We start from the raw sequence: 18,950 nt of genomic DNA, 5'->3' as shown, positions 1-18,950 counted from the left end.
CTGTTCCAGGTGTACGTATCACCTTGTATTGTGTCACCTTCAGGGCAGCAACAGAAAAACATGATTACAGCCTGCAGTACAGAGGCCAGTACTTCTGAAGCTTTAGCTCACACCATTCAACAAGGAAGAGTTTTTAGTATTGCAGTATGGCCCAAACAGCATGGTATCAAATACTGAAAAGTCAAATTATTTCTTGTTTATGGCCCTTGTAAATCACTGCCATGGCTTCCTCAGTCAGCCCACCTGTTGGGTTTTTTTTTTGCTGTTCTTTCATTCTTACCTAGGGTAGTACGGAGAACAGGGATTTCTGCTCATGTATAAAACAAGGCATACAGCTTTTTCCCCATTTCAAGTTCAGCAACTTGGTACAATGTTTACTTTTGTTTGCAGTTCCGCTCTTACAGTAGTGCTAAGCAGCTAGGTATTCAGTAATAGGAAAAAGCAGCTTCAGCACTCAATACATCACAACCAGGTGAAGGTCCAGTAACCTCAGCACTGCTTTCAAACTCCCCTGTTTTCCAGAATCTGAAAGTGACAGATTTATCATGGCTAATGCTTTTTCACTGAGATCATGCACTACTATGCAGTAACTCCTCCTCATTCTCCATCTCCTAATTCTGAAGAGGTGGAAATTTTTTTCCCTAGCACTGCCTTTTTGCTGCCCTTTTTTTTTCTCCCCTTCCTTCTTCCTAACAGACTGGAATAGTAAACTACATAATAGTTTTAGGATCATAGCCCTAATCTCCCCTTCTCTTCACTTGCATGGTTTAAGTAAAAAGAAAAAAAAATCCTCGCTAGCGACGAGAGGCACAGAAAAAAGCATGAATAGCTTGAAATCAGAACTTGTATCTGATACTCACTGCAGAAGCAGTATTACGTTTATTGTGTTCAAAACTGCTACCTAGTCATCTTCGCTAGTTTGCACTAGTTACTAATTTTTTTTTAAAGTAACTGCCAGAATCCATCGGAGTGAATGGCTTTTTCCCTTTCTAAATAAGCCACTCCTTCAGAGACCGTGTGTGCAACGTGTAGTCACTACACATAAGCTGCTGCTAACACCTCTTTGAAGTAGTTTGACCAACTTTTAGCGGTCTGTTTACATACTGGTACATCTAGATGATGTTAAGTCATTCTATAGGGTGACCTTAACCAGAACCCATTACATTTATTTTTGGTCTCATATCTGTAAACTAGCGGTAATGTTAAGATGAGGCAGGATTATAGGTTTGGTAATGTAGAAAAGCGAACAGAAGAGTATTTCAACATTCAACAACACTGTTCACCAGCAGCTGAATTTATGGAGCCTGTTTTGCTGCATTTGTACAGCAGACTTCATCATACTAGAATATGCTGCATGCTTTCTAAAGACTTCTTCACTACACTGGTAGTGAAGTACCAGTACTTTTAAGTTAAGTTTTACAGATGCAAGTATATTTTTTATCATTCCTTATTACTCCGCTATCATTTATGTCAATGGATAGAAGCACATGCACATGTGTGCATCTGTACCGAACTTAACAAGAACATGATTTGTGCATATTTACAAAATGCTACTATTTCCACTCTGCCTTCCTGCCCGAGGTCGCAAGCAGCCTAAAACTCTCTAGTCTCTCTTCACAGCTCTATTAATCAGAGGGAGAAAGAGACGTGAAGAGTGCCTGGGGGAAAGCCTCCATGTTGCTGCTCAAAGAAGCGCTCAAAAATGACTTTTTGTACAAAACACAGTGGCACTCGGTTACAGTAGCACTTTGTAATAACACGCTGGCTGCCTTGGGAAATTAAAGTATCAAGCTGCAGGCATAAATATTGAAGCCGGTATTTACAAAGCGGAATCCACTTATGTGATTACTGGAAGTTAAAACTCGGCATGGAAAGAAGTTTTAGTCCGCAGCAATACAGTTAAGATTTTGAATACAGCAATCTTCTCCCACACAAATGTAAAAACATGCAAGTAGTTGCAAAACTAAATGCTAAAATTGCTTGCAAAGCTTTTCATGTGCATAATGAGTATGTATTTGTGTAATGAAATGGAAGGTGTCTATATACCAAAACTGAATAGCTTTCAGATCTTGAAGACAGTACCTCAGGTTAAACCTGGAAGATCAATAGCCATGGCAGCCCCCCGGATGAAATTGTCCTCGGCAGATGGTCATGATGTTTGGCCTCCACAGATCTTGAGTTTCGGCAATCTCTAGCGTTTCACAACAGACTGCTGTTAAGGGGAGAGACTAACACGGCCACGCAGCTAGATCATCAGACAGCAGCATTCTCATTCAGCTTCCAAATACAGGTAGTTACTGCACACTGGAATTTGCATATTTCTACATATGGCTAGTCACGAGGTGTATTTTATTGCCTTAGGAAACGAAAACAACTTCCACTTTCACCCTCAAAAGTGTTCCTGTAAAGATGTTAACTCAAACGGGAATCTTCACATAGGCACTTCCCGATTTTGACCATTCCTTTGTATCAAAACCCCTTTTACCAAAAAAAGAGGTACTGTGTATTCCACAAGCATGCCAAATCCACCTTGTTTTCACACAAGCGTTGATGAGCTAACACACGTCTGTCTGTCACAACTGTTTCAGAGATAATGGGTCAACCATGCCGCTACTTCAAAGGGTTAACTGAGATGGATGCAGAGGTGAAGCTCCTGACTGTATGCTGCAATTCGCTGAAGTCATGCTCTATCCATTCAGCTTCTTGGGCTTTTACTGCCTGAATTTACTGCCCATTTACAAACCAGAAGTTACCTAAACTCACAGAATCTCCCTGACTGTAGAAATGGTCATCTCACCTTCCAAGATGCCTGAGTATCCATAAGCTGTGTCTCTTGAAAGATACCAATATAATTTCTGAGAGCTGAGAACTGACCAGGCAGTCGAACTTCTTCAGTCTCCCAAGGAATAAGGCTGATTCTTTTTACAAAAACGAAACAAACCAGTTAATGCACAAAATTTAAAGCGGAGTTAGCTCTGACAGTAGCATCCTTACCTCCAGAATCAAGTTTACTACAGCTTAAAATAATGTGCAGCCCAGTGGAGTTGCTCATCATTCAACTGCACAGGGGGGTATTGTGATAATGTTACAAGTGCCCAGCTAGCAGTGGAAAGTGACACTATCTACATGAATCGCATTCTGCTTTGGAACTTTACACCAACGGTAAAATCAGAGGGGTCTCTCCTCTTTCTCAACACAAGAAACAGCATTCTGTATCGCCGTCTTGCCAGCAAGGCAAAAACTTTCATCAGGGAGAGAATCTCCAAGACGTTTTGAAAGTTTGAAATAAGTTACAAAGGCTCATACTGCCAAATCACTAAGCATTTAAAAAAGATCAAAGCAAAAAGCCAACCACAGATTCAGGTTAATATTTTTTAGATTCAACAGATTCAACTACAGTTTTTAATACTCTGGCCTTTTTGCTTCCCCCGGCAAGTACAGACACAAGTCTTTGCATGTGTCCTGGTTTCGGCAGGGATAGAGTTAATTTCCTTCCTAGTAGCTGGTGCAGTGCTGTGTTTTGGATTTAGGATGAGAACAATGTTGGTAACGCACCGATGTTTTAGTTGTTGCTGAGCAGTGCTTACACTAGTCAAGGGCTTTTCAGCTTCCCGTGCTCTACCAACAGAGAAGGCTGGATGTGCACAAGGAGCTGGGAGGGGGCACAGCCAGGACAGCTGACCCAAACTGGCCAATGGGACATTCCATACCATGGGACGTCATGCTCAGTACATAAACTGGGGGGAGTTGGCCGGGGGGCACTGCTGGGGACTGGCTGGGCATTGGTCGGCGGGTGGTGAGCAGCTGCATCGTGCATCACTTGCTTTGTATATTCTATCATCATCATCATTATTATTACTATTTTCCCTTCCTTTTCTGTCCTATTAAACTGTCTTTATCTCAACCCACGAATTTTACTTTTCTTTTTCTCATTCTCTCCCCCATCCCACTGCGGGGGGGAGTGAGTGAACAGCTGTGTGGTGTTTAGCTGCCTGCCAGGTTAAACCACAACAACATGTCAGCAGGCAGGGCCCTTAAATTTTCATTTAAATATAACTCAAATCATCTCCAAGTTCCATACCCTTATATACAGTTTATTATAACATGGGATTTATAAGAAAAAATTGCTGATTGTCTTGCTTTAAAAAAAAAAAAGGGAAAAAAAAAAAAGACATAAATACCAAACAAACAGATGAGATTATTAAAAAAAATTATTTTCTCATTTTTCATCATGAAATGATAAACCTACTTGGAATTTTTGATCACTGAAACACTAACAGCATTTAACAAGTAGCCAAAACACAAATATCCAGCTGGTGTCATAGAAATTTAACTACGAATGGGCAGCTGGGTGCAATGCTGGACTTCACTCAGAGGACTCATTCAGAAAGACACGTTAAATCAAGACAGCTGTCCTGTGACAGCTCCTGGGAAGTACAGCGTCTTTAAAAACTATGATTTAGTGTGACCTTTTTGTTCCATTTGTCATTTAAGTTGAAACATTCAATATGAAATAGGACCAGAACACACAAACGGCAGCTTCTAATACAGGTTCTTCTCCGTTCTGTAGCGAAGCACAGGATGCACTCAACTCCCACACCCAGACTGTGCCCAGCTTCTCTTTGCCTTACTGGACGTCTGGGACTGGCCATAGCAAAATTTCTTAACCTGCAAGGGCAGCAATTTTGAAATATACTTGACCACCACGTTTTAGTGGAAGAAGGTAAATGGGTTAGGTGAAAGATAGCATACCGAGGCAGAACTAGTTTAACGAAAGAATAAATTCACATTTTGGCCACTCCCTTCTCCCTACTGCTGAAGAAAGAAAAAAAAGAAAACCTACTGATTGCCACCTTAGAATTCAGCATAAGAAGCCATCAAACAAGTAAACAGTATCTTTAAAAATTATGCCAGCTGTCTACGTGATCTCAGTTCCAATACTGAAGAGGACTGGGAAGCGCACATGCTACCAGCTGAAAGAGGAGGAGATTGGGCAAAGACGCAGCGTGGCAACTTCCGAGGCACATACGGAAGTTGCAACCAGAGGTGCACTGTGGGGGATCTTTAAAGCAGCTGTTACAGCACCACAAAGCAGCCCAGCCTCGGCAGTTTAACTGGTGACAGTTGTGGTGGGCAGGGCACTCCCTCTTCTGCAGATTCCTGAAGGATGAGAGAATTACCACCTCCTGCTGTTACAAGTGCTTGGTTCACTACTCTGTTTTCAAAACATGCAGGCCAACAGCTGACTTACAGGACCAAAAAAAAAAAATCACCTTTTTTTTGTCCTAAAAAAAGCACAGATTTATATTCACAAGACCTAATACACCACCGGAAAGCAGTCAGATATGTGAGTGATGAATGGAGTCCTGCAAACACTTCAGACACTTTTGTTTCGAGACATCTAAGATAATCAAGTAAGCACTTGCAGAATCTGTGGCCACAGGACTTGAACAGAATTCAATTTGTCAAATACATTTCTGTATGCAGGTTATCAGAGTCAGCTGTCTTCTACACTGACCAGAACTAGGCATTTTTTGAGAACTAGCTGAAGCTTTCAGAAGAAAAGCAGTTAGTGCTACTAGCTTTCCTAAACAGCAAAGACCTCCACTAAAATCCTCTGAATTCCAGATGACTTTAAAAAGCAAGGCACTAGGTAAGTATGTTCTGTTTTGGCAAGCAGCGTTTCAACTTAACATCAAACTAGCAAGTACAAACTGGTCACATTTTAATAAAAAACAGCAATACTTAAAATAAAAGAATGATACTAAAAAAAGAAATGCACAAGGAACACTACTTTAGGAACCATTAAAACTACATGCACTGTAAACAGTTAAGAAAGTCAACTGAAAGGTAGGGTACAATTCAGTAATTGGCGAAATGTAGTTTACTCTTCACAGAATCAGTCCTCGGAGTCAGAACACAAGGACAGCAGCAGTTCACAGACACAAGCACCTCCCTGTTTGCAGGAAAGACCTCAGAAGTTAACAAGCACTCTGAGCTTCTCTCTCAGAAAGCATTCTCCTCCCTGCAAATTCAGTGCTATCCACCCTTGTTCAGCGATGACAACTGCCACAGTTTTCAAGGTAGAGTGCCCGAAGACCATGTTCTCATCCTTTGAGGTTAGCAGAGCCTGGGATGCACAGAACATCTCAAATCACGGCTGCTCTTGCAAGGTATACTCTCTTTAGACATCCATATTCTTGGAGTCCACAGTTTCCAAACTACTGTATTGTTGTCAAAGTGTATTAAAAATGTAACTGATTAAAATGCAGATGTCTGAGCATGTTTTTCCATGAATTGAAAAATTCATACATCCTTACTCAGAAAAGTACACCAGAAGGACTTCAAGTGCAAAGGGCTCCTTCGACCTCAGGGAAGAAGATTAGAAGCCTAACCCAAAACCCAGCAGTACACTCAAAACTCAAGCTGTTTGATGGTTTTAACAGCCAGAACAACAGATTCACCAATGTAGTTCATTGAATTCATGCTGGCTCATGTCAGTTTCAGTTGAAAATCCCAGGATCGACATAAGGATATGCAAGAAACTCCCCCAGTTTATTGCCTTCCACATCGTAATGGAGCATCCGAAAACAAACATCACAAAAGAAACAAGGATCCTCTGGTGCCAGACTGTCTTTGTTGGTTACCCACCTGCAAGTTACAAAATACAAGTGTTTTCCATGTGAGTCAAACACACTTGTGACAAACACCTCAACATTTTACTCAAGAGTTGGGGATGGCAGCAACAAACATAGTAATAACGTTACACTGACCAGGTACTACCTATACTGCGTATCTCCCACCCCAGGCACACAGCTCTTTTCCAAACTCCACACCCATCCAGTGTCAATCCCAGCTGCTGTCTTACACTGCTACAGCAGCATTTCCTGAGGAACTCCTCAAACCTGTGTAGCTGGTACAGTGCATAACCAAAAAAAAAAAAACCAAAAAAAACCCCCCAGGAATCTTCTGTCCACCCTATGGCCTGGCCATTTAAGTCATAAAAGATAAATGTTTTTCCTTAAGGTAAGAAACTGTGATACAGAGCAGACACGTGACTGACCCAAACTACTCCGAGTAATAACAAAATCCATTTACAAGACTGAAAGAAGGGCCTGGATGATGCAGACAAGACAAGGAGAGGATTGCCACACACTTCAGCAAGCACTGAAGTTGACATGAACACAGCTGCCAGCACAAGGAGGGCCTGCTGTGTCACCGAGCAATTAATTTGTGGTAGCGCTCAGAGGCCGTGACAGCTCAAGGCCTCTAGTGATTAAAGATGCTACCTGCACAGATTAGAACATGCAGGACAGCCAGCCAAAGCAGCTCTGCTATCCATGGTTTACCATCTCCCCACTGAAGCTTAGTGCTTAATCCTGGTTTTAATTTAATGCATTTACATCATCTCTGGTAACGTCCTCCCCATCCCACCTTTCCCCTACATTGACCCTTTGGCTCCACCTCCCCTTATGGCCCAATGCCTCACAGATTATAGCCACTTGTGAAGGCATCCTAAGGGCTCTGCTAGGAACACTAGGATGGGCTGCCATCACGAGGGGAATTGGCTCTTTGCCTGATTCCAGGGAAGTCTAAGGCCAAACAAGCAAGATAACAAGGACACAGCTGCTGTGTCAAACTGAGGCTGAGAGTGTAAGCTGCCCTGGGGGGGAAAAAAGGGCAGCGGCTGATTTTATAAATAAATCATTCAGACCTATAAAATCAGGAAGCCTAGCCTAGCCTGTAGAACTCCTTTAGAGGACTTTCTACTGTGCCTATTGAAAGGCTTTCTCATGTCTAAATAAAGAGCACTAAAGTGTATAAAGAGCACTGAATTCACATTCTGCTCTCTTAACTGCAGAAAATCTGCATCACAAGAAGTTCCTTCAAGTACAGCTGTACAGCACAGAGCTTTCAGGTAGAGGTTAGGAGTCTACCTGTGGGGAAAGCTACATGCCTTTTAAAAATCTCTAGATTTCACTATATTAAAGTTGGACAGATCCATACTTCCCTCTACTGAGATGCTAGATTTAATGAAAGCTCTGTACGACTTCTGGCAAATGAATTTGAATCACATGTCTTGTCATAAGGGAAAAATGCAGCATTTTCCCCCAAAAGTAAGATTTTAAAAAGTAATTGACAAAGAGCTGAGCTCTATGTATGCAAAAGAACCTGAGCCAAATAATGAACCTCTTCATCATTTCAGTTCTTTTGATCATCCTGAATCATCATCTTCAAATGAACACTACCTGCAGGAGGCCTTTTGCTGGGCAGGGAGAGGACAACCGCCTGAAGAGTAGGTCTCAGAATACTTGCATGAAGATTATTCATACTCCTTATCAAATACATACAGAGCTTTGATTTTTTTTTTTTTTTTTAAGTTAGTAGCAGCACGTAGAAAGACCTATTTAAGAAGACAACTTAAAAGGACTGAGAATGTAGCATACCTGGCTGTATACATTTTGCACACAAAGCATTTTCTGGTACATAACCAGTGTTTCTTGATTAGCAAGGGATAGAGGTTCCTGTCCAGGCAGTCATCATGATGAATGAGCCTCGAGGGAAATAAATAAATACATTAAATACAATAAAGTCTCGGCCTCATTGGAATTTATTGGAACATAAGCATGGACATTGAAGATAAAGCAAATCCTGCGTAAACTATGACTAGACTTCTGCTTAGCATTTGTTAACACAGATGAAGACTTGGAGATAGGCTGCTAGTTGCACCATCCGTGGATTTTATGGTCAGGAGTAAATTCAGTTTGTGTAGTAACTCAGCAGTCTTCAGACCATCTACTTTAGACAGTCTTTTCAAAGCTTTTATCTCCTACATAGACCAACAGGCAAAAACATCACCAGGTGAATGTTTAGACGCTCATAATCCTGAGATCATCTACTTGCAACATCTATGCCCTTCTTTGGGTGCCTCTTGGGAGGCACCATTTATTAACAATGCTTAGCTACATCAGGCTTCTGGGAACTGAAATCAGACAATCAGGAGTGCTCTCTCTACCCATTAAGCACTGAGCAGAGTATACACAATAGTTCTACTGTTGATGTGGTTCTCACCTCACAGCCACTATCACCTCCTCCTTCTCTCCCTTGCCTATCCACCTCAGCCCACTATTTCCACTCCTCTGTTCCCTTTTCAGTTCCTGCCCCTTAGCACCAAGTCTACACTAACGAGTCCAGTCGTCTTCAGCTAGACCATTAACAGCATTCTGCTCCCTGGTGCTCCAGAACCAGTATGTAAATCCGCCACACATTGGCTCTGCATAGAAAGGGCTTTTCACTGTGGGTGCTATTCCTCCCATACCACAGTCATGCCATGCTCGTCAAAAAGCAGTCTTTTTATGCAGACAAATTATTTATAAAAAAAATATGCAAGGGAGATTACTTTCTTCCTTGCAGAGGTAGTCACAGGTATACGGAATAAAATCTTAAATAAGCCCTGCAGAAGGCAGCAGAATAATCTTAAAGTTAGTCTAACAAATATTCAGCATTCAATGTCTGAAGTTTGTCCACAGGAGGCTTGCTTTCAACTGCCTAAGAACTCCCAAAGAGCAGTAACTTACCTTATATCTGTGATGATAATGATGTGCTCACAGTTCCCTTGGTGGCAGAAAAGGTATGGAAAGCCAATTTTGAGGGACAAATCATTAAATGTGTAGTCCTCCATTTTAACAGACTGAAGATTTCCATAGCCTCTGTCATGAGATTCTGACCACTCAATGATTGTTCTGAAAACAGAAAAGTCAACAGCATAGCAATGCTATAAACTGTGAATGCACAGAAAAGGCAGGCCTTGGGGGACATGCAAAACTCTTCACTGGGACACAGTTAAAAAGATGAGAATCAAAACACCTCACAACACTTTGTAATAATTTAAGGTAATTTCACAGCAATACCACAACCCCACAGAACTGTGCACTGTTCTTGTGGAACACCTGCCTTTAAATCCCCACCAGGCAGCTTCCCGGGGAGTTCTAGTCAGCGTGTATGCTCCTGATGGCACCCATCCAGGTCAGGTCGTTCGCAGCGCGACACTTCTCAAGCATTCCAATAATTCAAGTTACCAGCAGGTCATTTTTGCTCCCTTGGTCAATAACCTTGTTTTAAAGTATTAAAAAGCTTTTTTTGTTTTTGCCAAGGAGAAACACAAAGCTGACAACTGCACTGTTACATTTCCAAAATTTAGCACTGGAAGGGCACGGGCCACTGTTGCGATTATTTCTTGGTTTTTCAGCACACTCCTACATACAAGGCATTTCACTTCTACAAGCCGGGTATGTTATCACAAGCCCTTCCATGAAGATCATTGTTGCTCATGGACAGAAAGAGAAGGAGCAAAATAGTTAATTTCTCTGAAGTCACACACCAAGTCTAGCATAACAAGAACAGAGTCCAAACTCACAGCTCTTCCACAGCATCCATGTGGAATTTTAACATCTTCATCTCCTAAATCTCACTAGTGCGTCAGCAAGCCCATACTTCCTTAAAATAAACTACTATGTATAGTTTAAATGGATATGACTTATGCTCAACCAGTGTGAGCTATAGTTCCAGAGACATCTGAGACTTTTGGCAATGCCATCTCAGATTTCTTTTCCCAACAGTCACACAGTCCCCTTGTTGACTGTACCATGAAGGCATTCAGCGTATTTCCAAGACTGAGCAGAACAACCAACTTCCATACAGCTGAGCTTGTTGTCTTTCTGACCCATCTTCTACCTCACAGGCAAATCTTTTGGTGGTCATTACAGCCAGCGAGGGCACTTAAAAAGCCAGTACAGATCAGCACCTGGCACCTTCCACAGGTATCCCATCCCAACAGAGCAAAACAGGATTTGCAGGGGAAAAAATGCATTCATCCCCTTTACACAAGGGAAGTGAGTGGAAGGTGTAAGTAGAGCAAGTAAAAAACTTCTATGTAGAAATCAATTCAACTTGAAAAGATAGTAAGAAGAGTCCGTTCTAGCTTCATACACTAGACATTCCAGTCTTAAAAACAGCACAAATCATAAACAAAATGACATAAATTTTCTGTCCCGTAAGGTTCTCCTTAGTGAATGTCTACAAATACTGTACCTGCTCAGATCTCTGCACTCTGGGTATCTTTTATCGTTATAAAAGATGCCTTCAAAATAAAAGAAAGCAGATTTGTAGAGATCCTGAGAGAGAGAGAAAGAAAGAAAGAAAGAGAAATAAGTCTGCATTAGTGTTATGAGAGATTAACACCTTAAACAAGAACATGTCAAAAACCAAGACTTTAGGTATCTAAATTATATTAAGACCCCATTCTACAGGTTTCTAAGAAAAGCTTTGCACTGGTTTTAGATGCTGATGTGACAATAAGGCTTATATGATTGCCAGCTATGCAGTTGCTCTGCTGATATTATCTCAAGCCATTACAGGTTATTTTAGTGGTCTTCTCTTATTACTATACCCATCATAGCAGTTACAGATTTCTACAAACACACAGAACAAGAACACAAGCATCACTGCACAAATTAAGTAACTGCACAACACTGACTTAAAAAAAGACTAATAATATTTAAAAAAAATTAGCAAGATGTAGTGGGTTGACCTTGGCTGGCTGCCACACCCTCCACCCAGTTGCTCTCTAACTCCCCCTCCTCAACAGGACAGGGGAAAGAAAGAAAGACGGGCAAGCTCGTGGGTTGAGATAAAGGCAGTTTAATGAGAAAAGCAAAGGCCACGCACAGAAGCAAAGCAAAAAGAGGAGATTTATTCTCTACTTCCCATCAGCAGGCCATGTCCAACCACCAACTGGGAAGCAGGGCTTCAGCATGCATAGTGGTTGCTTTGGAAGACAAATGCCTTAACCATGAATGGCCCCCCTCCTCCTTACCTCCAGCTCTTAACTGCTGAGCACAACGTCATAGGGCATGGGATATCCCTTTGGTCAGTTGGGATCAGCTGTCCCAGCTACATCCCCTCCCAGTCTCTTGCCCACCCCCAGCCCACTGGCCTTGAAGGGACCTGGAGAGACAGCCTTGAGGCTGTGCAAGCACTGCTCAGCAATAGTCAAAACACTGGTGTGTTATCAACCCTGCTTAGCCAAAAATGCAAAGCACCGCACTACATGGGCTGCTATGAGGAAAGTTAATTCCATCCCAGCCAAACCCAGTACACCTGATCAGGACAGACCACCCCACAAAATACTTTTTGCTGGAATGAGAGAATCATTGCAGTTCTGTCTCCTGCACGTGCGCACGCGCGCACACCCCAGCCACATGGGAGCAGTCCCTGGTCACATCTATATAAACAAGACAGACATGCAAGTTTGGAAGGTCCAACCACCTCACTTCTGGGGCTCAGAAGAAAATCTAGCAGCCTTCAGAAATCCCCCTTAATTATGAAGTTTGTCACATGCAGACAGGCCATTTGTACCAGTCTTCTCTATCAAAGATAATTAACAATTTATGGCACTCATACCAGCAGTGCAAGAGTCATCAGATTCCAAAACATCTCAAGAAACTGAGCTAACCCATGAGCCTCCCTTACACATGTAATAAATTCTGCAGCAGGACTACAGAACTATTTAGGTAAAATCACATTCATCCATAAAAAAGCAGACTCAAGCTGCAAGCATCTCCTTGAGAAGGAACAAAATAAATAACAACAGGAAAATATCTTGTTGAAATAGCACAATCAAGTATCGTTCTGTTTATCTAACCAGACTGCTTGCACTACAACATTCACAGAACTGTTCTCTCCTAAAGCTAAAAATTAGAGACATATTGTATTTTTACAAACTGGGGGACAAGAGGCTGGAGAGCAGCCCCATGGAAAGAGATCTGGGGGTTTGGGTTGGTGGCAAGTTGAATATGAGTCAACAGTGTGCCCTGCAGCCATAAGGGCCAACCGTGTCCTGGGGTGCATCAAGCACAGCATTGCTAGCCGGTCAAGGGAGGCGATTGTCCCACTCTACACTGCTCTGGTGCAGCCCCACCTCGAGTACTGTGTGCAGTTTTGGGTGCCTCAATATAAGGACATCAAACTATTAGAGTGTGTCCAGAGGAGGGCGACCAAGATGGTGAAAGGCCTTGAGGGCAAGACTTACAAGGAGCAGCTGAGGTCACTTGGCTTGTTCACCTTGGAGAAGAGAAGGCTGAGGAGTGACCTCATCACAGCCTACAACTTCCTCAAGGGGGGCACAGCAGAGGGGAAGGTGCTGATCTCCTCTCTCTGGTGATAGGTGATCACCAGTGATAGGACATGAGGAAATGGAATGAAGCTGCATCAGGGGAAGTTCAGACTGGACACTGGGAAAAGGTTCTTCACTGAGAGGGTGGTCGGTCACTGGAACAGGCTCCCCAGGGAAGTGGTCACAGCACCAAGCCTGTCACATTTCAAGTTCTTAGTCATATGGTTTAGTTTCAGGTAGTCCTGCAAGGAGCAGGGAGTTGGACTCGATGATCCTTATGCGTCCCTTCCAACTCGAGATATTCTACAATTCTATACAAAATATTGTGTGTGGTTTTGCAACTTAAAACCAGCTATGCAATAGGAGAAAGAAATGGAACAGATACACACAATATATATATACAGCCAAAATTAAGAGGTGAAAAAACATACAAACTTTTTATTTAGACACAAATGTCATTTAACATCTAAGAAAGGAGTAATTGTTTAATTAAGGCATACATCTGCTTCCCATAATTTCCATCTTCTGTTGTTGCTGTCAAAACAGCCTTTATATAAACAAGTAACTTGAGCAGAGAGAATATAACCAGGAAAGGTTGTGCTTTTTTATCCAAATAACTTTTTTACCTTTAAATTGTGCTCTTCCAAGCTCTTTCTGGCATATAAGAGGGTGTTGTTTTGGTTTGTGCTATAACCCCTTAAAGACTGAGGCCAGATAGCAGTGTACATTATCAAACTGATCACAACACATGTACAGGGCTTAAGAAACAGCTACAAGAAGCAGGAGACAGCCTTGTGCAGTGGACCTTGAAGCAGGGAGATGCCTCAGGTCGAAAAACCACAGCAAGCAGGCAACCACATTGTTCAGGTACTTTATTACATTTTGCCGAAGAAAAATAATAGCCAAAAAAAAAAAAATCACCTTTGTTGCAAAAGCAATACAGCTAACGCACAAGTCTATCCCAGGCTGGGGAAAACAAGTCAGCTGCCTTGCACAGCATTCATTACTGTAAGTGAGGAGAGGTTGAAGGACACAGACTAAACCCTCTCGAACCACTTCAGAGTGGAACACTTCTGTACCGACTGCTGCTCAGGGAGGCTTTCTGCATATGCTGTATATGCAACTCTGCGCAGCTACAACACATACAAGTGATGCTAAGATACACTGTATACACATGCAGTCAACCTGTAAGTTACAGAATACAATTTTTGCCGTATTTTCAATCGCACTTTGAAGAAAAGCAGTGTTTCACGACCTTTCAGCAAAAAAATTTATCTGCCATTATACACTGGCATTCAGGTATTGCACAAAGCCTATTTAAATCCTGTATTTTCTCCAAGTATACAGAAAACTGCAAGGAATCCTTCATTCAATGGACTTAAGAGCATTTTGACAAAGCATCTCTCCAATATGCATCAACACAGTTTTATCACAGTGGAGTGGTCCCAACTTTTACACCTCTAATTACACTGTATGCCAGCTCTTGGATAAATAAAGGTTGTATTTATTCATCAACAAGATGCATGTGCAGGCAGGTCAGACAGATAATGACCGGGGAAGGTAACTTCATGGAGCTTGGTTCCTTTCCATAATTAACATGGTGACCAGCTCACTCCAATTCTATAACTTGGGAGTTGCTCACTGCTCATTAAGTCACAGAATCCTGACGAACTTTTTACATGTCTGTCAGGAGGCAGCCTATGACCTGCAAGAGCTTACAGTGGAAAAGAAAAGGCAGAGAAAGAGTGGAAGACAAGAAGTGAACATGAATTATTTTACACGCTGGGTACAGAGGCATAAGGAGACTAAATAAGAATCAAACAGGAAAGCTGTGGACAACTAGGCACTCTGGATCCCCAGACCAGTCTTTATGTGTCTTTATTAAAAAGAGAATGAATGCTCATCTGTGCTCAGAGGTCTCTTTGAGCTATTAACTCTAAGGTGTCAAAAGACAGGAAATGCAGACACTGCGGCCAGAGATGGGACTCACGACTGGAGATGACCTGCACGAAGGCACAGCGGTAGGAATGTGCTTTGCATTCAGACAATTTGTTTCAGCTCTGTTATTGTCAACCTCCCTGGCTCTCCAACCACAAAGTGTAAGTACTGCCATGCTCTGGCAACTCCTTACCAACTTTTGTGAGTCACAGCAGTTCTGAATTAGCCAGTCCTTTAAAGCTGCTCCAGGCTTCAGAAAACAGCTGTTTGTCATAGGGAACGGAAGGCCAAGGGAGTCACTGTTATAAACTTCTTGGGAATTTGAGTCAGGTCTTTCCTGATTAATGCTGGCCAGAGGTATGACTCAGACATTCCTTCCTCCCAGATTTTGCATTATCCTTCAGTTTGCAAGGAGGGATGCCCTATTACGTTTCTCCAGGGAATCCCAACAGTAGTAGTAACCACATAAAAGATCCAGGATCCTTGTTAAAAGTGTCCATATCTGTGGAATAAAATACCTCAATATTGCCCATTCTCTTAAACATCCCCGATGTTGGTTTGACTAAGGTGTTTGTTTACAAAAAATGCAAATCAAACCACAAAAAGCACACAATAGAACAGAACGGAATATTTCAGTTCGAAGGGATCTACAACAATCACCTAATCCAACTGCCTGACCACTTCAGGGCTGACCAAAAGTTTAAGCACATTATTAAGGGACTTATCCAAATGTCTCTTAAACACTGACAGGCTTGGGGCATCGACCACCTCTCTAGGAAGCCTGTTGCAGTGTTTGACCACCCTCTCGGTAAAGAAACGCTTCCTCACGTCCAGTCTAAACCTCCCCTGGCACAGCTCTGAACCCTTCCCATGCATCCTGTCGCTGGATCCCAGAGAGAAGAGCTCAGCACCTCCCTCTCCACTTCCCCTCCTCAGGAAGCTGTCGAGAGCAATGAGGTCGCCCCTCAGCCTCCTTTTCTCCAAAATAGACAAACCCAAAGTCCTCAGGTGCTCCTCATAGGACGTGCTTTCCAGCCCTTTCACCAGCTTTGTTGCCCTCCTCTGGATGCTTTTGAGGACCTTCACAACCTTCTTAAATTGTGGGGCCCAGAGCTGCATACAGTACTCAAAGTGAGGCCGTACAATGCTGAACACAGCAGGATAATCACCTCTTTTGACCGGCTGGTTGTACTGCGTCTGATGCACCCCAGGATGTGGTTTGCCCTCTTGGCTGCCAGGGCACACTGCTGACTCATATTGAGCCTGCTGCCAATCAGCACCCCCAGATCCCTTCCTGCAGGGCTGCTCTCCAGCCACTCCTCTCCCAATTTATACTTCTGCCCGGTGTTACTCCATCCCAGGTGCAGAATTCAGCATTTGGACTTGTTAAATTTCATCCCATTAATCATAGCCCAATGAAGAAAAAGCAAAGAATAAAAATCACAAAACCCAAAAGTAACGGGAATGAAAAGTTAGGCCTCTTCAAGCCAATAAAATCCAAAAAGTCTCTCTTACTCTCTCTGCATCAGCTGACAAGCTACACTTGTTTACTTAACCAATGAGAGCAGCAACTTGATCCTTTCACTCAGTCTGTGTACTCAAACTGCACTTCAAAAGAAGCGAAAGCTGGCATCAATATCTAACTTACTTACACAGCCTCTTTCCTGAAGATTCTCAGAGCACCGTTCTGATTTAAATCAGTCTCCAAGATCCTTAAATTAGTCAGAAGTTATTTTCTCTATTTGGAAATAGAGAAAATATTCTGGCAGGTCATGGTGCCACTTCCTTCCTAGACTGCAAGGAAGAAAATTCTACCCCACTGATGGCTGATTACCTGTCTGCTGAAGCAACATGCAAATTTTATTGTGAAGACTTACCACACACTGAGCCTATACTTCAATGCAAGCTGTAAATTCACAATCACGCTTGAGGAAAACAAACAAATGGAATGAATGCACACCACTCATTAACAGCTCCTGCTGGGAGGCTAAGCATGGTGACACGCACTTACTTCGGGGAAATTACTGATGCTGAGGAAGCCGAACCTCAAACCTGTTGAGGCCATGACAGCCTCACATGACTCCTCTGCCCAGAAGGAGAGTCTCAGAACTAATCAGCTAGTGCTTTACTAGATAGTGGTAGAAAGACTCTTCCATTTACTTTACATAAATGAAAAGACTAGTATCTGGGATGTCTTTCAGTCTCCTTAAAAAAGAATGTGCCATCTTTTCACTATTATATATAGAAATCCTCCGGTTTCTCTCAGATTGTACATATTATTTAATTTATATTATATTGATAATATGCTATATTATTAATATATAATATTGGCAGAACAGCTGAGCCCTGAGGGTTATAATCAGCGGAACAAAGTCTAGTTAGTGGCCAGTAACTAGCAGTGTACCCCAGGGGTCAATACAGGATTCAGCCCTGTTCAACATCTTCATTAATGATCTGGATGATGGGGCAGAGTGTACCCTCAACAAGTGTGCAGATGACACAAAACTGGGAGGAGCGGCTGATATACCAGATGATTGAGCTGCTGTCCAGAAGGACCTTGAAAGGCTGGAGAAATGGGCCGACAGAAACCTCATGAAGTTCAACAAGGAGAAGTGCAAGGTCCTGCACCTGGGGAGGAACAACCCCATGCACCACTATATGCTGAGAGCCCCTCAGCTGGAAAGCAGCTTGCCAGAAAAGGACCAGGGAGTCCTGGTGGACACCACCTTGACCACGAGCCAGCAATGTGCCCTTGCAGCAAAGAAGGCAAGTGGGATCCTGTACTACATTAGCCAAAGTATTGCCAGCAGGTCGAGGGAGGTGATCCTTTCCCTCTCTTCAGCACTGGTGAGGCCACACTGGAGTCCTGTGTCCAGTTCGGAGCTCCTCAGTACAAGAGAGACATGGATGTACTGGAGAGAGAGTCCCACAAGCATCATGAAGATGAAGGGATGGGAGCATCTCTCCTATAAGAAGAGGCTGAGATTGCTGGAACTGTTCAGCCTGGAGAAGAGCAGGCTCAGGGGGATCTTATCCTTGTGTATAAATACTTGAAGGGAGGATACAAAGAAGACGCAGCCAGGCTCTTTTCAGTGGTGCCCAGTGACAGGACCAGAGGCAATGGGCACAAACTGAAACACAGGAGGTTCCGTCTGAACATCAGGAAACACTTTTTCACTGTGAGGGTGACCGAGCACTGGCACAGGTTGCCCACAGAGGTTGTGGAGTCTCTGTCCTCGGAGATATTCAAAAGCTGTCTGGACACGGTCCTGGGTAACCAGCTCTAGGTGGCCTTGCTTGAGCAGGGGGTTGGACCAGATGACGTCCAGAGGTCCCTTTCAGCCTCAACCATTCTGTGATATGATATATATGTGATATAATATATTATCAAAATTATGCAATTTCAGTATTTTCAATTAGAGTGCTTTTTCTTTATGGACCCCTTTTGCACATCCCCAGAGAACATGTGGCAATTGTGGGAGAGGGGAATAATCTTCATTCCTACTTTTGATCAGCATCCAGTTGCAAACACCAAAGCATGTAAGTTCAAAGAGGGATGGTCTACATTTAGCTTTCTATTACCTCTGGTGTCTTAGAATATAGCTCAAAGTAAAGTCAGTCCACAGGGAGCCATCTATGCAGGAACTCACCGCCAGTGTTACTACTTCCCAGTGGTAGCATTAATGATGTTTTTCTTGACATCACACAAAACAGGTCAGCTTGGTAATGCCACCAGGAAGTATTTACTTGCAGTGCAACCCACAGGCAGAACCAATGCAGCCTAATTTAGTGCTGAAGAAAAAACAACAAAGCAAAACTCTGCCTCCCCCTCTCCTAT

At 42.8% G+C, this 18,950-nt stretch overlaps 1 protein-coding gene across 1 annotated transcript in view; it reads right to left on the bottom strand.

The window, feature by feature from the left end:
• Positions 1-6,302: 6,302 nt before the first annotated feature.
• SNAPC3 (small nuclear RNA activating complex, polypeptide 3, 50kDa) overlaps positions 6,303-18,950 on the bottom strand; it is a 20,504-nt gene continuing 7,856 nt past the window's right edge. Inside the window, exons 5-8 of the mRNA XM_009328064.1 lie at positions 11,092-11,174; positions 9,579-9,743; positions 8,448-8,555; positions 6,303-6,651 (exon numbers count right to left, since the gene is read on the bottom strand). Coding sequence (XP_009326339.1) covers positions 6,504-6,651; positions 8,448-8,555; positions 9,579-9,743; positions 11,092-11,174 — 504 coding nt within the window. The 3' untranslated portion in view covers positions 6,303-6,503. The remainder of the gene's footprint in view (positions 6,652-8,447; positions 8,556-9,578; positions 9,744-11,091; positions 11,175-18,950) is intronic.

Source organism: Pygoscelis adeliae, unplaced genomic scaffold (assembly GCF_000699105.1).
Source record: "Pygoscelis adeliae isolate BGI_AS28 unplaced genomic scaffold, ASM69910v1 Scaffold45, whole genome shotgun sequence".
Lineage (NCBI taxonomy): Eukaryota > Metazoa > Chordata > Aves > Sphenisciformes > Spheniscidae > Pygoscelis > Pygoscelis adeliae.
The sequence above is the reverse complement of the archived record's forward strand: the minus strand, read 5'-3'. Positions and strand labels throughout refer to the sequence as shown.